General features: G+C 43.0%; 2 protein-coding genes across 2 annotated transcripts in view; both read right to left on the minus strand.

Annotated features, from left to right (window-relative positions):
- Positions 1 to 3,806: 3,806 nt before the first annotated feature.
- bambia (BMP and activin membrane-bound inhibitor (Xenopus laevis) homolog a) lies at positions 3,807 to 8,657 on the minus strand. Its single transcript, XM_076290494.1, has 3 exons — positions 8,175 to 8,657; positions 6,243 to 6,524; positions 3,807 to 5,017 (listed from the first exon to the last, which is right to left on the minus strand). Exons 1-3 carry the CDS (start codon positions 8,248 to 8,250, stop codon positions 4,530 to 4,532), a joined length of 846 nt encoding a protein of 281 aa, XP_076146609.1. The 5' UTR covers positions 8,251 to 8,657; the 3' UTR covers positions 3,807 to 4,529.
- A 7,937-nt stretch (positions 8,658 to 16,594) lies between these two features.
- The window catches only part of waca (WW domain containing adaptor with coiled-coil a), a 48,490-nt gene continuing 45,758 nt past the window's right edge, over positions 16,595 to 19,326 (minus strand). Inside the window, exon 14 of the mRNA XM_076290495.1 lies at positions 16,595 to 18,606. Within this exon, the coding sequence (XP_076146610.1) occupies positions 18,537 to 18,606 (70 nt within the window). The 3' untranslated portion in view covers positions 16,595 to 18,536. The remainder of the gene's footprint in view (positions 18,607 to 19,326) is intronic.

Consider the following 19,326-nt stretch of genomic DNA (forward strand, 5'->3'; position numbering starts at 1 on the left):
CACACACACACACACACACACAGCCATTGAAGTGATGGAGACAGAATTGCTCAAAGGGTACTGGGTGTGCCCCACTGAGACTGAAGTGTAAGCTAATCTCAACCACCTCTCTTCCCCTTTCCCTCAAACACACAAAAAAACTCAAATGTGCATACTTCATCACCACCAATTATAGACGTGCACTCACTGACCTGCATGGACACCTTGATACCTCCACACACATTGACTCTCTCGTTCCCCCTATCTCCCGGGTTTTTATCGTCTCTTTCCCATGCAAAAAGACCCGTGAGAGTGTTTGTGCTTCAGTGTTACAGCACCATTGAGCCTCCTTCCCTATCTATCTATTTAAGAGGACTCTCTCCTTAGGCAAACACATGGCTTGTTTATTTACCAACAGGGACATCCAGACTGCACCACCCCCCCCCCCACTTCCATCTTTCTGGCCAAACATTCCTGTTGTTATTTGGGCTCTGATCGGGCAGATTTATATCTAAATGTTATCACAGCGGCGGCATAAATGTTTAGATGTGGGAAGAGGTGAACAGGGCCATCATCCCAGTCGGCCTGCTCAGAAGGGTGGCGGTGAGGCGGGGGCAGTGTGTCGCCGTCCTCTCCCTCGTGCCCAAATATTTACTCCTGCCCTGATTTAAACCGGCATTCGCAGGGAGGGCGACACTTGTGTACCCATGGCAACAGCGCAGTCAAAACGCCGTCTTCCGTCCCGATTTTGTAAATATCAGAGCTTTAGTTTTGTGTTGTGTGTGCGTCTGCTGGACAGGGCTGGCCGGGGTCTGTTTATTTTGCTGGTAAATAGAGTAAATAATTCCCCCAGGGACACAGCTCGGGATTTGTTAGGATGTTGGACACACATCACAGGCCACACTCTGGGTCTATGCGTTGTTTAGTTTTTTTTTTTTCCTCTCCTGATGTTGGCTGGGTAAACAGTCAGCAGATAGCAGAGAGGGTAAATCAGGCCACATTCAACAAATGCGTGTCCAGTGAGAATAGTCTCACTGGAAGACTCACTCATTCAGGAGAATGAATCTTTAATGTGTGTTACTGTTAGCCAGTGTGAACTACCTTGCATGTGGCCTCAGCCAAGCCTCATTAAATAGCTGTTGGGGGATGGATATTGTGAATGGTGTGTGTGTGTGTGTATGTGTGTTTGTGTGTGTGTGTGTGTGTATCTGTGTGTGTGTGTGTGTGTACAGATTTTTTGTCATATTGATAGCTCAGTGAAGCTATTTCCTTGAGGGAGGCACCCAGAGAGCAGTAATGCAGAGTTTTATGCTAGCCACTGACAGATAGTGCTGGGAAGAAAAGGACACAGGGAGAAGTATTAAACAGAAAGGGGAAAGAAATGTGTGTGGTTATGAGAAGAATGTGTCAGGGCAGGGGGTGGGGGTGGGGTGGAGGTGTGAAGCCAGGAGAGGTGTATATGAATTACACAGTGCAGGTGTTAAACACTCCCATGTGTGCGTGCACAAGTGTGTGTGTGTTGTGTGTGTGCGCATGCACACGCTTTATGCATTGTTTAACACACGTTTAACACATCAGTCAACGTGAGTTTAAACACTGTGCAACACAAGGGAGAAACACCATTAGCTTCTTCTGCTTTAAATCACCTCTGTTAACTACCTGCCAAAAAGGTTTGGATACATCATTTACAGATTAGAATTATTTATATGAAAGTTGTGAGAGCAGAAAGAGACTATCCCTGACTTGCAGTTGAAAAAGGGAGCAGTTTGAAGTCACTTGTAAACAAATTGAGCTTTTGTAGGCAGCCAATAGCCCACTGTGTTACATTAGCATGTGAATGGAGACAACCAACAAAACCACCCACCCACATACCCCCACCCCAACACACACACACACACACACACACACACGCCCAACATGGAGGAAGAGACAGGGGGAGAAAGAAAGATTAGGGAGAAAAAGAGTGAGGGAGAGAGAGAGAAGGAGAGAGGGAGAGACTGTGCCACTAATAGAACAGAGACGGAAGCCGATGGGCAGTGGGGACAATGGACACGGGACACGCGTAGACAGACCGTAGAAAACCATGGGGGGGGGGGGGGGGGGGGTGGGAGACCTACATGCCCAGACCTACAGACACTGTGGAAAAAAAAGGAGAGACGCCACTCGCTTTCCCGGCTCATTCAGCCCTCGTCTAGCCACGCAGCAGCAGGTGATGGGAGTGAGCCCAGCTGTCGGGGGAAGCAGCCTCTCAGGCTGTTGTTGTTGTTAGCGTGGTGCTAATAGTCCTGAGGGAGGATGCCTGCACTAATGCCGCCGCCGCTAAGTGCCACTGCAGCTAATGGCGTCTTCCTGATGACGCAGCAGACGTGGGGGGGGGGGGCTCTCCTACCGCCTAGGCATAAAGCAAAACATAGTGATCAGAGCACTGGGTTTTACTGAGAATCGGGCAGTTAAAAGTTGTTTTCAACTTTGCAAGTTCTTCAGAAGTGAGTTCTGAATTCGGGGGGAATTACTATGGGGTCATTCTTTGGCTCACACAACATTAGCAGTGACCATTAAATCCTGAGTCATCACTTCACTCTAAGGCATGTTGTGATTCTATGCTCACACACTCACTCATGTTCACACACTTGCACACTCAACTCAACTTTTCTGCCCCCAAAATAAGCATTGAAGGTGGCATAATGATCCTTGAGTATATGTATGTAGCTAGTGCTGTGGCTGAAATGTCAGGATGGGTTGGCATTGCATAGGGCAGAATGGCACGATGCCTGTCTTGCTGGTTGGCATGCATACAGAACATAAGCAGGCCCCCCGGCAGCATGCCAATGGCCAACAGAGAGGAAAAGATTACTGGCATTAGCAGTATTATAATATAAATACCAGAACTACTTCCAGTTTTAAGCCCTCGATCACCCTGCTGTACTGAGTGAAAAGAGAGGAGAGAGGGAGAGAAAGAGAGTGAAATAGAGAGATGGCAAGACTGTCTCCTACTTCCAACAATAAAAGGGATCTATAATTCTACATTATTAAAAGAGTGAGAGAGGGGGGGGTGCGGAGTGAGAGAAAGAAAGACTGACTGCTTCTTTGTGAAGCCTAATATCTGACCTTTGGAAGTAATTCAAGAATGTCAGAGAAACTGCAGGGGAAATGGCAGAGAGGAGAGAGGGCTAAGTCCTGGCTGTTGAACAACGCCCAAGACATCCAGAACTTCCTATGTGTATGCCCTTAAACATACACATGGGGAAAGCCTGATATGCTTAACATGACACACGCAGAAAGTTCAACAGAACTTTAGAATGGATCTACAGAGAGAATGAAGTGACATGCCTGCCTATGATAAAGAATAGACTCTTAGAAAGATATATCTTTAGATAAGTGTAGTAAAGTGACTACCAAAAAGCCAGCTGTATCCATGACATGGTCAGTACATTAAAAGTAACTGTGAAACTAATAAAAAAAAGCTTAAAGACATGTCCTTTAGGAAAGCAAACTGGAACACTCAAGCAATTTTCTTTGTTTCTGCTTCTAAGTTATACTGTATTTCAACCACTATACCTATATTTAATTCCCCTCCCAGTACACAAGATTTGAGTACATAAATTTCCCAAATCACAGAGTGGAAAAGTCTTACATAAGTTACCCTAGAAGAGGGCACTGGCTAGACTTTAGCAAAGCAGACCACAAGCACACACACACACACACTCAGACAAACTTACATCCACAACATATTAATGAAACGGACGTAATGGTAACGGATGTATACCATACAATGGACATAGAACTGCCATTTCAATTGTTAATAATACAAGGTACACACAAGGACATTTACGTGTACAACACTGGATTCTTTATTTAATAGAATATTTTGACTCCTTGAAAAAAAAAAAAAAAACAATGTCTGTACCCTGGTGTCAGTGTGAAATTCTTCTAATTGGCTTCTTTTAAAGCAAAACACCCTATGTTTCATCCACTCACTCTTCCATTCATTCACTCATTCATTCACATATCATTCTCTTATACAAATGTGCAAAATACAATGGATCGAAAGTCCTCCTGGATCCACAGGATAGAGCGGTACCCCAGAGGGGCCATGCACCATCCACACATATGTGTGCTTGTGCACGCCACGCATGCACACACACACAGACACACAGACACACACACACACACACACACACACACAAGGCCCCTCAGTTGCAAACCACTCAGATTCAAGTAAAGTGCTCCTTAGATAAAAACCACAAGGCATGAGTCCATGTTTCTGTTCTCTTTTCTCTCGTTCCCTCTCTCCTTTTCGGCCTGTCTCCATTTTGAGGGGAGGAAAACAGTCAGTGGACAATAGAAGAAGGGAAAGGGTTTTAAAAATAACATTTCTTTTCTGAAACAGCAAAATCCTTTGTCAGCAAGTCTCTTGGTGCAGTACTGTCCTATGCTTTTCGGTGCACAAATCACAGAGAACGGGGGGGGGGGAATGTTTTGTTATGAAAAAGAGTTCAGACTCTTCCTCTGACGCCAGTTGGAAGCGTGAGTCGTCTATGTCGTCCGTGTCATACAAACTCCAGCTTCCCATGTCCACTGTAGACTCCCCAGTGCACCAGCGACAGGATGCGTTCTCCTCCAACACCTCCACCACTTCCTCCTCCAATTCCGCCGGACGTGACCCCGGCCAGCTCGGCCTGCCGGAGCTTGTCGCAGGCCAGGCAGCAGCTCTCGGCGCCGGCGCCCAGCGGCACCATGCACTCCAGGTCCAGCTTGGCCAGGGTGGCGGTGGCGGGCAGGCCCTTCTTGGCCTGATGCCCGTGGAAGCTGTAGTGCAGCCGGGAGAGCATCTGCTGGCGCTGGGCCTGTAGCCGCCGGTTCTCGCTGCGCAGCATGCGCAACGCCAGCATGATGAGCAGGACCAGGATCAGACCTCCGGCGATGGGCACGGCGATCACCGCCGCCCGGAACCACACCTCCTTGCCCGACGACAGCTCGGTCACCCGCGTCACCAAGTGCCTGTTGGGCCCATTGTCTGTCTGTGATCGTCCATGATCTGAAAGTGAGGGGTGAAAAAGGTTTTCTTAATACACTAATAATTAAGCAGTAATTCACAGTTTATAACTGAACCTGTTTGTCATTTGTACAGAAAGAAAGAAAGAAAGAAAGAAAGAAAGAAAGTAGAGGAATAGGAAAGAAAAAGCCGTGGGATCTAATCTAAGCATAAATTGGTTGTTCTTAGCAAACTGCGGTTGCCAGTTGAGCGAGAGAGAGAGAAAAAAGAGAGACAGCAAGGGAGGCACGCCAAAGCCAGAGATGGGGTTTCAAGAAAAACAATCCGAGGAAGCACTAGGACATGCCTGACGCAAACAAATGTGGAAGTCTTTAATAACATGTCTGATCCAAGATAAAATGCAGAGGGAGAGGGCTCCTTACATTTTGTCCCAGTCAGAGGGAAACATAGCCTAGCTCATGACTGTCTGTTAGTGCAAACAGTACTGCCTCATCTCTCTCAAAAAGGACCGCATGTAAGCTAGTGTGCCAAACATAAATATTTAAGAGGATATTACACAAGTGAACATGTGTGAGGAACACAGGTGTATGTGTAGGCCCTCCTTGGTTAAGTGTTTGCTTGATGTACACATGAGAATGTAAATAACATCAATAATGAGCACACACAGGAAACTGGGAGCCGGAAAGCACCTTGACATTCAAACTGACAAACGGATAAAAGCCCCCTCACAGGAACTGGTTTATTAAAAAATGGGGACGCCACAGTGGGCCTAGATGGTTTATACATCATGTGGCTGCCTTCACCTCTGTGTGTGAGGGATGGTGGACAGCTTTTTACAGATATATAGGTCCAAATTTCTGCCATCAGTAGATTCACCAAAAAGGCACATTCCAACACAGCTGGGAAAATTACAGAGTGAACATGCAAGAATAAGAAGGCATGTGATCTTCAGTTTACACTAAATTAAGCATATTATGTATCCCTGACACAAATGCATAGACTACTCATTGGTAAGGAACTAAATTCTAGCAAACATCAAATAACAACTGTTATAGTAAGAGTAAAGAGTAAATTCTCTGAGCTAGAGTAAATTAAATTCTTGGAAATGACATGACACATGGCTGCTTTAGGGAAGTAAGTGAGGTTTATCTTCCCATAAAGTTCCATTGCCTGACTGGGGCCAATCTGGGGACATGAAACGTTTTGGAAACGTTTCGTAGAACGTTTCGGTGTCAAGAACCAAGTTAAAGGTCTGCTTAAATCTCACCTGTTGGATCACCGCGGGGTTGTCCCAGATCGTGCAGTCCTCTGTAATTGCACATGTCCTCATGACAGCACTCCAGCACGGGGGAACCTCCGGGCAATACATCCAAGCTTTTCGCAAGGCAAATGTCCACAGGGTTCGTGAATGAGTCCACGCATCCATGCGTGAGGGGAGAGTTCACGCTCAGTGGGTCAAGGACCCGCGTGAAACATGCGCCGAGCTCTGACTTGCACATGTAACCGGTGGCAACGCAGTGTGGGGCATCACAGTAACACCTGATCTCTCCTGCAAAAAGATAGATTGTTGATTAAGTGCAAGAAGAAGTGACATTAAGCAGTTACATCCAAGGAAGGCGTTTGGACGCCGCTTAAAAAACCCAATGGACGCCTATTCCAATTCCATGAAATAAGTCATGCTACTCCATGCAGAAAATGGCGGATTTTGTAAGCTAAACACAGGGGCAAAGGCAGTTTGAAATGTTTTGCAGCTGTATAATACAAATATCTAACATTTGTGATTAACCTATCAGTGCTTTGGCACCAGACTGTCTGTGAAGAACAAGCTGTTTGCGGATGTTGTTTGTGCCACTGATTTGAGGAGTATTACGTGCTAGACAACGTTGGGTTCGTTCAGAACAGTGCTGCTTATAATTGGTGGGTTGTTTGCCAAAGTAAACTTCTTTTAACCTCAGTGGAAACTCGTAAACGGACAAGAGAGCGGCCCGGGATTCCTTTCCCAGCCTTCATGCCATCTCACTTGTGGTTAGGTCAGTCATACAAACAGCTTAATAGAAATATTTGCTCGAAATGAAACTATGCATGCTTGATTACTTTCGTTGCCGTTAACACTGAAAGTTTCACACAGGCAACGTTTTCTTTTGTAACTTCCCTGCACTCTTTGCGTCTATATGAGTATTCCGCGTACCATGTTTTATCGACTGACATTGTCAGCCATACAAGATGTATAACTTGTAATGACACTAATTGAGTGTCGTCGTGAAACCCTACACCAAAAACAAAAGCACACGTACACAAACAAAAACAAACACGGGCTTCTGTGTGCGGTTTTACGCTGCTTATGAACTTTGCGCAGCTCGAGTTACGGGTCATCTCATTAGTGAAATCCTTTGACAAGGAAACACCAAGGCGCGAGACACGCGTCCACATCCACAACTCTGTTTTACAAATACATTAATAAGCTACGCGAAGATGTGAGCTAGTATAGACTACTGTTCCGAGCATAAAGCATGCCTCATACATGGATATGGAATATTACACATTTCCCATATTAGAAAGGAAAGCAAGAACAATACAACACGAGCACAGTAAACTAGAATACACGTTGTATGGCTATTTCTATTGTACAAATTTAAAACCAGGCTTCTTTTGGTTGCTGCAGTGGACTATGTACTTTGGGTTTTATTAACATTAGCCTGTGCATTCTCAGTCCATTCAGAGAAAATGAAATAGGCAACGGTACAAACAAATTAATAGATGTCCGCGATACGCAAAAGAGACATTTAGCCTGTTTAGCCTAATACCAAATAATCACTGCAACAAAGCGTTGTCAATGTGGAGGTTGACCTAATGTGAAGGGATAGGCCTACGACTGAGGGTTCTAACTGGGTAGCCTTCATGTTTCTGCTCCGAAGCTATAGGTCTGTATTATTACGCGTCTCTTAATGTTATCTAGAAAATATCTAACATCACAAGTGCAGTTCTGTTATTTATGTCTGTATTTTACGCGTTTGTGCATTTGTGCGCGTTTGTGCTTTATATTAGGCTCGTAAAAGTCCCTAAAAGAGCATGTTCACATTTTTGAAGAAAGCATTTAAAGCGAACACATCTCCTATATAAAGCACAAACGTTCTACTTCCTTTGTTTTGATAGCCTAACTCTTTGTAGCTCGGGGGTATCGACCAAGAGCAAAGTTTACCTTTAGTGAGGAGAACAGCCATGGCACATAGTTCCAATTGAAACCAGATCGAAATGTAACTGGAATGACGATCCATTTACGCCTTGTTTCTGATGAGTCCAATTCCGTTTAATCCAGTAGTCAGTCCATATACAGTACTGAGACTGGACGCTCAGTTACATGTGTCCTAATGATGCATTCTTGGACTAAATACGGAAAAATCCTCCGAAGTAGGCTACTTCGAAAAGGCACCGGTGGCGACTGAAGTCGTGTTTCTGTTAGAAGACATCGAAGTGGTAGCCAAGTTGGAAGCAACCCTGCACTAACAGAAAAAGTCGCGGTGATATTCCTTGCGAGTAAAAAAAAATTTGCTGGATGGTGCCCCTCAATTCCAACACATAGAGTTTGTTTCACGGCAGAAAACTAGTCCAATTACTGCGGCACGTCGTCGCATCCCGTTTGCAACAGTGACCGAAACAACAACCTCTACCCTGGACTAAGAAATATGAGGGCTCCGCTTCATAGCCTGGCCTTTCCCCGCCTTCAGTGTGCACTCATTGGACTGGAACTAGGCTCATTTACATACAGGGGGCGAATTTCATTGGTATTGGTTCACCCGGCGGTCAAACAATTCATCTGTCGTCCTATTGAGGGAGACAGATCTAGTCCAAGCGTTACGCTTACTGTGTGCCAGGTAAAATAAGTATATGTCAAAATATGTATATGTGGATAAAGTTCAGTGAAATCCCAAACACGACATATTGTGACAGAAGGGTTAAATGTCAATGTAAATGTGTGTGGTTGTCAACTTTGATACATGTATGAATGTGAATTCTTGGAGTGAACACTGGTTATTTATATCCATAGATCTCTGGTTAATTCTATCCAAATTATTGCTCGTGAATAACACATAGACTTACATCCCTGCTGCCAATCAAGAGGAATTAAGTCACTTTGTATCACCCTGTGAACTCTTCCTCGGGCTGCTCTTGATGGGAGAGGTCGAGTGTCTGTCGAGTCTGGATAGATGTCGTAGGCGGGGCGGTCAGGCGGTTAGAGAAATTAGCAATCCAAAAGGGCGCATGGCGCCAGCGAGCCGCCCGAGACAGACAGCGACACTCAATTACCCCTAAACAATCCCATGCAAAATACACAAGCTCTCCCTCCGATCGATATCTCAGACCAGCCCGAATCTGCCTGAGCTGACCACTCATTTAGATCACTGTTTGAAGGTGGTCTGGATAAAACACTCATGGAATAGGTTAACAAAACAATGCGAGTAAAAAAAGGTTAGATGAACAACAACAAAAAGATGCAATGAGTTATAGACAGCTACATTCATGCTTGTGGCAAGTTTATCGTTTGTTGGGCATGTTTCCAATGTTATTTAAAGAGTCTGTTAAGTAAATGAACAGTATTTTGTTGTCAGAATTAATCAGTCCTTCAGAATGAAGATAGCCTAAGCCATAATTTCCCTTTTTTCCAGATGCTGCGTTTGTTTACATTGTTTGCTAAAAAGGCAGAAATGTAGCCTAAACAAATGCACGGAAGCTGAAACAGAAACTTGAATCCATTAGACTAATGTTGTATACTGTTAGGTGTATATCATGCTACCATAATAAGGCTGACGCCACAGTTTTGATAGCATAATTTTTGGTAACGTTCTAAACATAATAGCTGCCATTTTACATTAATTATGACAACTGGTAACATTATAAAACATACTATACATAGTTGTGCCATTAATTATGACAACTGACTGTCCTATTTTGCACTCGTGATTTCACACTAGAAATTTACATACAAACACAGAGACTGAAATAGATGTAGGCTACAGAAAATGTTATTTCACACTAGCCTGCACCATTATTGCGGTCCATAAACATGACAACTAAACATTCAGTAGAAACCTAAAGGACACTTTAGAACAAAATTAATTGCCCCGTTTTCCAACTCAGTATTGAGCCTATCGACTACGTGTCCGGTCGTTTATCCAAAACAAGACAGGCATCAACATGATCTAGTCCTAACCTTCGCACATTAGGCTACTAATACTTATATAAATGAAAGCTGAATTGCACATATTTTGTCAGTCAGCCTTTTTCCCACAGCCGGGCCCGATTGCCTAAGGCGCGCAAGGAGACGGTCTTTGATGACCAGGTGTGAAGATAGGAAGAGACCGGGAGACGCGCAGGCCCTAATTGTCCGTTGCAGACAGTCAGGCAAGATTGTCAAAGGCTCACATCAGTCCGCTCGGGGGGACACGCGCACACTGGGAGAAGTGGATAGACAGCAATTATCGTAATTGTGGTTAATTCCGCCGAGGCGCCAGCTTGGGACCTGCTCTGGATCACTGGGCTAGTATGCCCAGCCTTTACCCCTTTCCGACATCTACCATTTACAGGCCGCTGAGGAGACTCCCTTCTTCTGCCCTGTCTGCACATTTAGCGATCAGTTTCTGTGGCCCACCTTTAAACCTCTGGGCATTAGGCTACTGACCTGCCTCTGTGCCGTGGGGCCAGGATTCTGCCTATAGACTAGACTCAAATTAGGCAAATCCACACAGGAAACGTCATGAGATATTTAAATTACTGGTTAAATTAATACAGTAATTGTGTCCCATAACAGTTATGTCTTATATCAGCCCTGATATATAGATAGATAGATACTTTATTGATCCCCAAGTTGAAATTCAAGGTCTCAGTAGCATACAGACATCACACACCACATGCACTAACAGCAGAAAATGTAATAAAAGTATATAGCCTAATATAAAAAAACACAACTAAGCAATAAGGACAGTTAAGGATACAATGACACATCTGAAAACCAGATTTATAATGCCAGTGTAACTAAACATGTTTTGTCATGGTAAGGGCGGAATAATATTGTCAGTGGCCACTGCCATCTAGTGGTCAGAAAAGTCACTAAGGTCCATAATATTACATTTTGGCCTTGTGGCCTTGTGTAAGATTTATAAAGGCCCACAAAACAAGACAGACAAAGTATCTTGACAAATTTGACTTAATGTGTCAGGGTGTAAATGTCTCATCTGGCTCCAGAGGGTCTCTTAATTTCCTTCTCAATACAGTAATCTATGGTTCAGAGTGCTAATAGACAGAAACAAAAAGGTGTGTATGTTTTCATGCAGAGTGCATTTGCATAGGGACAGGCACCCAGTCAGAGTCTTTTCATGTCTGAAAGCTGGGCTGAGAGCAGTTAGAAGTACTTTATCTGATAGTGTTGGAGAGGGTGTTTCCTTTCACACTCATATGGTTGACCGTTCACACGTTTGACTGGGATAGGCATAGTTGGTTTTGACTGGGATAGGCATAGTTGGTTTTGGCTGGACTGATAGGAGGATAGACTGGCTTCAGCACAGATGATCACTACAACGAGTTATTTTTTAGAATATTAATATAATTGCAGGTGTATAGGCCTAAATGTTATGCTAATTTGCAGAACAAGAAGCAGAAATGTCTCAATGTGCACAAACTGAGTATTGTCTTCTTGATTAAACTATAGAATAAATGCATGCCGTTATGATTCCATTTCAAAACATCTTCAGTGACATTACATTGGTAAGTATTTTTTGTTGGTGTTAGATGTCAAAATGGCATCAAAAAGTATACATATCTGCAGTTATTCATAAGAGAATTTCTTTGAATTGCTACGTGTAAGGTAAGCAAGATTGTACCCCTTTGAAGTCCTAGAGATTGAGGTGCTGTGGACTCTGTCCCTATACACTTAAAGCCCACCCCCACCCCATAGAGACAGACGTTGCGACTGGAGCCTAATGGCTAGAGACACACTATTCCACACCTCTCTTCATCCTTTGATCCAACAGATGATGTCTGCAGCATCCGCCATCCAAATCAGAACCATAAAGTAGATATCCAGTCCCTTGGGCTCCATTCTATAGATTTTTTTTCAGGGAGGATAATAGGAAGATAATACAAACATCACCTTTGTTTCACATGGGCTTGTAGACCGATTCTAATGTCTGACATAGAGCCAGAGCCTTTTCAGTTGGTTCTCATTCATTTTTGTAAGATTTTACGACAAAATTTGCTTCAGCACTGGAAAGCTTACTTTTCTAATAATTATTGGAAACCAGTAAACAAAATGAAAAGTCATAGCACAACCAAGATGCATGATTATTGTGTGAGAAGTTTCCTGTTTACATAGATAAACGGGACACACAGACATCATGGGTGTACAACACATCACATGTGTGCAGATTTCACACACAAGGCCATGACTGTAAATGAAGGAATGTCAAAAGATTAACAATGTCAAAAGATAAACAATTAAGTAGGCTATTTCAGAAGAATAAATAAATAAAAAAAGCAGAAGCATATCTAATTGACATGACACAATAATGGAAAGAATAATGGTTAAACCGACATATGTTTTGCATCATTTAAATGACAAATTAATTTCTCAAGAAATACTGTTCATTTGGTGTTGTTTAATTTATTTATAAATGGTGCACTGTCACTTTAAGACTATTTTGCCAGCTCCACTAGCCTATGGCTGTGCCCTCTCACAGTTTATAAATGGTCAGTAGTGGGAACTACTGTTTCCATCGCGATTTCCTTGTAAAAGTTTGTTATAAAAGGAGATATCAATTATCAACAATGACAAGCCAGCTGGAACCTGCCGCGCTCTTTACCTCTCGTGCACGCTCAAATGCGTTCAATTAATTGGAGTAGCATAAAGTAGTTAGATCTGCTGCAATGGAGATAGGCCCTAGGCCTATACTATGTATCTCGATGTAACAAGCTGTTTTGACATTGACGTTGTAAATGCTCTCTAAGAGTGTAAAGCAGTTTGCAATAGCCTAAAGTTAATCACAACAGTAGTCTATCGCTGGAAAAAAATAGCCATATGATAACCTAATTAAATACTCGGCAGGCCGGATTAAAGTGCGTGGCGGGCCGGATCTATGATAAACTAATAAATGCTCGGCGAGTGCGTGGCGGCCGTAGTTTGGACACCCCTGGTCTATACAGTTAAGAATTAGTCAGGTAGAACCGCAGGATAGGTGTGACATAAGGTACTAATGCATTCTTTTTGCATAAATTGATAGTTTAGGGGGTGTAGACTCAGAATCTGACGGGTGCCGATCCGGCACCCTTGAGCATTTTTTTTAATGACATAATTTGCCACGCCCCCTTTTTTGACCATTAAAAAAAACCACCTAGATGCACATTACTGTATAAACCCATCATGCATGGTATCAAATGAAAGCTCTTCTCAAACAGAAATCAATTATGTCAATAAAAACATGCTAAAATGATTTCAAGTCCCTCCAGAGAACATAATAACTGTAAAGCCTGGTAAGGTGACCCTTAACAAATAGACAAAGTTATAAGGAACAAAGTAGAACTTTCTCACAGATTCTGAAAGCAACTATATACAGAACATGTTGATAGGCTGGTCTTGTACACATCACAAACATCAACTGTCTCTTCCAAAAAACATTCATTCAATCAGACATTTCTCCCTCGCTGTCATCAGTATCCTCCACTGAAAGTGTAGCCATCTTCAAATTTTTATTTGCACACTGTTCACTACCTTTGCCATGGCAGTAGGTGGTGCATGGTAGTCCATCTGACTGACAGCAGCAAGAGGCCCTGGAGCATGCTGGCACTGCCTTGCATCCACAAGCAACAAGCTGTAGAACTGTTTTGGGTGCAATATCAGTGTTGCCATGAACAGGCACAGGAGGTGTTTTTTTTTGTCAGCTGCTCTCCACAGAAAGACTTGCAGCCATGCATGCTTGATGTGTTCCGCTGCATATTCTCTTGTTGGAGGAAGACTCTTTATTTTAAGAGGGTCTCTTTTCTTGGTGAATAGCATGTATCTCAAGTTACTGAGGCTTTCAACAGTCTTTCCATAGTAGAGGCAAGAAAGGAAATCCATTCAGCTTCTACAGTAAAATTCTTCAAATCAAGATTCCTCTTGAGCATCAAATTGATTGCTGAGGTTTTCCCTTTGCCATATGGATATGACACACTGTCACAACCAAACAATACATGAACAGCCAACAAATCATAACATTTGTCTCCTAATTTTGCAGCCATAGCATTAATGTCAAATTACTTTGGGCATCCTTGGCCTACTGGTTAGGGAATCGGACTTGTGACTGAAGGGTGGCCAGTTTGATCCCAACACACCCACACTAGTGTGTGCTTCACCTCACGTGTGCTCATTGTGTGCTTCACCTCACTGTGTGTTCACTAATTCATGGATGGGATACATGCAGAGACCAAATTCCTTGTATATGTAAGTATACTTGGGCTATAAACATGATTTACATTTGTTATTATATTTGTTGTTGTAATTCCAAATGATACGTCTCATTCCTTGCAATACTGGAAGAAATCAGTTTCTTGATTCTGTCCTCTCCTCCTGTAATCAACTTTGCAGTTTACTTTGTAATTAAGGGGGCAAATTCAAGGACTATGGTTATGTAATGTGCACTGCTGACTAACTGCCAAGTACCTCATAACTCAGACTAGTTTGTATCAATCCTGGACTGTGGTGTCTGTTTTTAAAGCATTAAAAAATGTTAGGATGAAAAATATTGTTGTCTGTAATTCTGGGGGTAAATCCAAGGACAGTTATAACTAATCTGCTAACTACCTGGGAAGTACCTCACAACGTTGCTGTCTGAAATTCAGCGACTGATTCAAGGGAAATTAAAGCTAACGTGCTAACTAACCCGGAAGTTGGTGAACTAGGGTACATCAGACTTGCTATAATATTCACATTAAAATGAATTACTATTGAATGATTGTATTCCTGTATGTATTAAGCTACATGGCAGTTCCATAATTTATTTAATTTAATACCAAACATGACACGATTTAGAGGTATAAGCTATTATGCAGCAAAAAGGAACAATTTGACCTTAAAGTTCACTTTGCAAAAGGTATTTTGTTCTCTGGAGGGACCTAAACTATATTTCTTCTTTTTTATGGTCAAAGCTGATTTCTGTATGAAAAGAGCTTTAATTTGATACCATACATGATGGGTAAATATGTTAATGTCTATTTAGATGATTTTATATTATTAAAAAAGGGGTGTGGCAGCTGATGCCATTTTAAAGAAAATGAGCGGCACCCGTCAGATTCTGAAAGGACACCCACTTACCTATTAATTTATGCAAAAAAAAATTGCATTAGTAGCTTATGTCCCACTTATGCCCAAATTCCGCAAAGTTCTACCTGACTAAATACAAGTATTCATAATTATTCATACCCCTGGCAAATATTGATTTAATGTTTATTTTCTCTTGACCAATATGTTTGTTCTGACTGAAAATGACACTGCTGTCGCTAAAGGGTTGTAAGACAATGTGGAAGAAACATGGAATAAAAAAAGAAGCATTTTCATCTTTTCTTTTTTTACATTTTTATGGAGAACGGCATGTCCAAAATTATCCATACCCTTTTTAAAATCAGTGGAAACATTTTTATTTGCATTCATAGCTGTCAAATGGTTCTTATAATAGGCCTACCAAGCTTCTCCATGTCTCCATAATGATTCTAGACTGCACCTTTTTAGCAGCAATCCAGTTTGAGGCAGGAACGATTCTTTGCTAAATGTTGATATTGTTCCATTAACCATTTGTTGCCTTGTCTGTATGTTTTGGATCATTGGGTGGTTTAATGGTCCAATGTAGTCTATTGGGATAGCTCTCTCAGCACTGCCTGATCTTCTCCCCCAGAATCTTAATGTAGCCCCTTGTTTTTGTGTTACCATTTACTTTGTATTTCTGCATTATCAACTGTGCCTTTAGGGTTTGTGAGGATTTGATATGCCTTTTTAATAGTTAAGCTAATTTTTGACCATATCTCCTAGGTGTTTGTTTAAATGTGTTCAGCTTGAAATGATTGCGCTATAACATTAGTAGTTAGTCAACTTTTGATTAGCCACCATTTATAAGGAAACATTTGTCATGTTTTTATATGCAATTTGAAAATAAACTTTGCCAGCATCATAAGTAAGTTAAAACAATACTAAAAGTAATGAAAACATGCATAAGACAATACTAAAAGTAATGAAAACATGCATAAGACTGTTGCATGATTTTCCTTTTTATTTATTTATCATTATGTACTTTTCCCCGTATATGCCAGGAAAACATTACAGAACAATGGTCTGGTTGTTCTGCTTGCGGGCATGATGTGAGAGGAGTTTCAGACTGGCACTTTCTGAAGGGGCCAGAGCTGAGGGCAGGGCAGCAGTGTCCGATGAACCCTTGTTGAAGTCATGTGTCAGTAAAGACAGGACCAGAGGAGGAAGTGGGGCTCACGCTCCAGCAGTGAAGACGAGGCCAGACTTTCAACAAGGCACTACAACAAGGAAATACCCAGACCAAGGGAAAAAAATTAAATAAACAAAAAAACAATAATAATCAGAACCAGTGCTCGCTTTTAGTTAGAATGTTTATTACAATACATACAATTCACATTTGACCTTGTGACCCCTGCGTGCCTCTGCCCTGACGATGATGAGGGGTGCGGTGGGGGGAGGTCACTTAAGTCCAGTCCTTGCCTGTGTGAACCCCCTCCCCTGCCAACACCCCCAGCAGCACAGCCCCCCCCCCCCCCCACCCTTAACTCCATCCAAACATACAGGGTGCAAATGAAAAATGTGCAGCAATAATTTATGGATACAACATGTCTGATATACTAATAATCACTGCAACTTTTGAATAAAGCGGCTTTCTCTTTTTTTTAAATTCCATTACTACTTCAGCGACTGTACAAAGGAATGATCTTTTGTTTTACGTGAGGGCACGTCACGTTCTCAAAGGAACGCCTCGCTCTCTTTTAAAGTACAGCTTTAAAAACAGACAGACGGGCAACAGAAATACACAAGAAACAGAGACTGGATGGAAAGTTAAAAAAAGAAAAAAAAAAAAACGAAAACAAAAAAGAACAGGAGTGGGGTGGGGGTGGGAGTATTAGCGACTAGACTCCACCTCCACGCTGGGGAGAACAAAGCCTGATTGGTTTGTGATTGCGTGCTGGGTGGGACCCAAAGCGGGTGCGTTAAGCTGTAGCAATGGTCCTCACCCTCCTTTACCCAACTGAATACCGTCACAAGCCCTCAGCCCCCCACCCCCCGCCCCTGTCTTTCCCCCCCCATCTCTCACTCCCATCACGCTGGCAGGCACTGGTGATTGCAGTAATGGAGCCAAGCCACTAGAGGGCAGTGTGGGCAGGCCACTGGAGGCACTGCAGGCAGACAGGGAGCCCCCCCCCTTCTGAACCAGGCCGTCAGAGAACAAACAGAGGATACAGGAGACTACACTGCTAACCAGTTACGCTTCATTGTTACAGTCCATACAATGAGAAAAATCAGGTCATTAGACTGAAAGTGTTTTGTGTCTGTGTGTGTGTGTGTGTGTATATGTGATTGAGAATAAGAGAGAAAACTGTAGAGGTGGGTATGTATGAGTCTCCGTGCGAGATGGTGCTACTGAGGGAGGGTCGTCCACTTGGAGAGGATGAGTGTTTAGACAGCGACTGACGGAGTCCTGTGTGTTTGGGTGTGTGGGTAAGTGTTGAGGACCTGGGGTGGGGGTGGGGGAGTATGGGTGGAGAGGGGTTACATGTTCGGTGACACTCCCGTTCAGATCGTCCATCATATCCATGCAGGTCCGTAGTGCGTGCTCAGGGCAAATGGTTCACTGGTCTGTCAGTCTACCACAAGAAAAAGCCTGCTGGCGTCCTCCCCCAGAGCCAAGACAAAGTTCTGGAGGCCAACAGGGGGCCAGTCGATGTCTGTTCCATCGTTTGGATGTTGAAAGCTTTTTTTTTTTTTTTTACTTCTTCTTCCGTTTCTCTGATAGGCATGGCTTTCCATGGCTTCTACAAAACCTATTTACAAACATGGAAATAACATCTACTGGAAATCTACACGTTCAGGGCGGAGAGGAGAGGCGTTGGGCGGTCCTGTTTCAACACCCCATCACATCCACCAAACACCAACACACACACACACACACACACACACACACACACACACACACACACACACACACACACACACACACACACACACACACACACACACACACACACACACAGACACAGACACAGACACAGACACAGACACAGACACACAGACACACATTCTCCCACTTGGTCCAAAAGTGGATGCAGTTCTGTTTATGGGCACAGCTGGGCCCAAACAACACAATTGTGGCTCTCCAGGGTTCTGAATGTGTGCAACAGGTTGATGCACCACACAAACACCAACACGCATGCACCCACACACACACACACACACACACACACACACACTTCTGCCCCTCTCTCCTCTCCACTCTTTTCCAGATCCCCACTCCAGCAACGCAAGTCCTCACACCATGAAGGAATTCTGATTCTTCAGCTTTTCAAGTTCCTTAATTTGTTGTCTCAAAAACAGTATCCTGTAACAACAGAAAACAAAACTAGTGTTAAAAGCACAACACACTCAAGTGTCAATCCAAACAAAACACCAAAACGTTGAAGACCTACATCAATCTGAAAAGCAATCTATTTGCCTCCATAATTCGTTTTTTCATGAAAATGTTCAAAAGCGTTACACCAATCATCAGCCTACGTCAGGGGCCTAACGATATGCATATCGAAACCGAAATCGCGACACTCATATCCACGAACCTGTGTCGCGGTGTGAAAAGGCAGAATCGTGATACACCCCTTCTAGTGTTTTACCGGTACGTTGTCCAAAAATTAATAAGTAAATCATAATTTTTATGATTCTCGTAGCTTTCATTGTAGACTATGCGTGCAACTTTACCAAACAGTATAGAAGTAAAACCCCTCTCCTTGCTCCACTCTCTCTCCCACGCTCAATGGACACGCGCCCCTCGGCATGCACATTTAATCCAAATAAAACATTCACAACAAGAAAGCAAGGACGCATAGAAGACGACTAGCTAAATTATTACCAAATCCGGTTAGCATCATTAGCATGCTGCACACATTTAAAACTCTTACATTCAAGTTGACTGATCATCTCAATACCAATGTTTTTCAAGACTCAAAAGGGCCTGTCCCAAAGAGAAAAAAGTATTACCTTGAAACTTAAACACACGTGGGGAACTGAACAGTCCAACCAGTAGACTATGGTAAGCTAGCCTATTTTA

The sequence above is a fragment of the Alosa pseudoharengus genome, unplaced genomic scaffold (assembly GCF_046254945.1).
Source record: "Alosa pseudoharengus isolate Yale_2024_CS ecotype anadromous, Long Island Sound unplaced genomic scaffold, YU_APseudo_1.1 YU_APseudo_1.1_scf_18, whole genome shotgun sequence".
NCBI lineage: Eukaryota > Metazoa > Chordata > Actinopteri > Clupeiformes > Clupeidae > Alosa > Alosa pseudoharengus.

Excerpts from the sequence above, each read along its gene's own strand:
- bambia (XM_076290494.1), bottom strand. The coding sequence starts at position 8,250 with ATGGATCGTCATTCCAGTTACATTTCGATCTGGTTTCAATTGGAACTA. Across the intron at positions 6,525-8,174 it reads GGCTGTTCTCCTCACTAAAG|GAGAGATCAGGTGTTACTGT; the intron begins GTAAACTTTGCT and ends ATCTTTTTGCAG. Across the intron at positions 5,018-6,242 it reads ACCCCGCGGTGATCCAACAG|ATCATGGACGATCACAGACA; the intron begins GTGAGATTTAAG and ends CCTCACTTTCAG.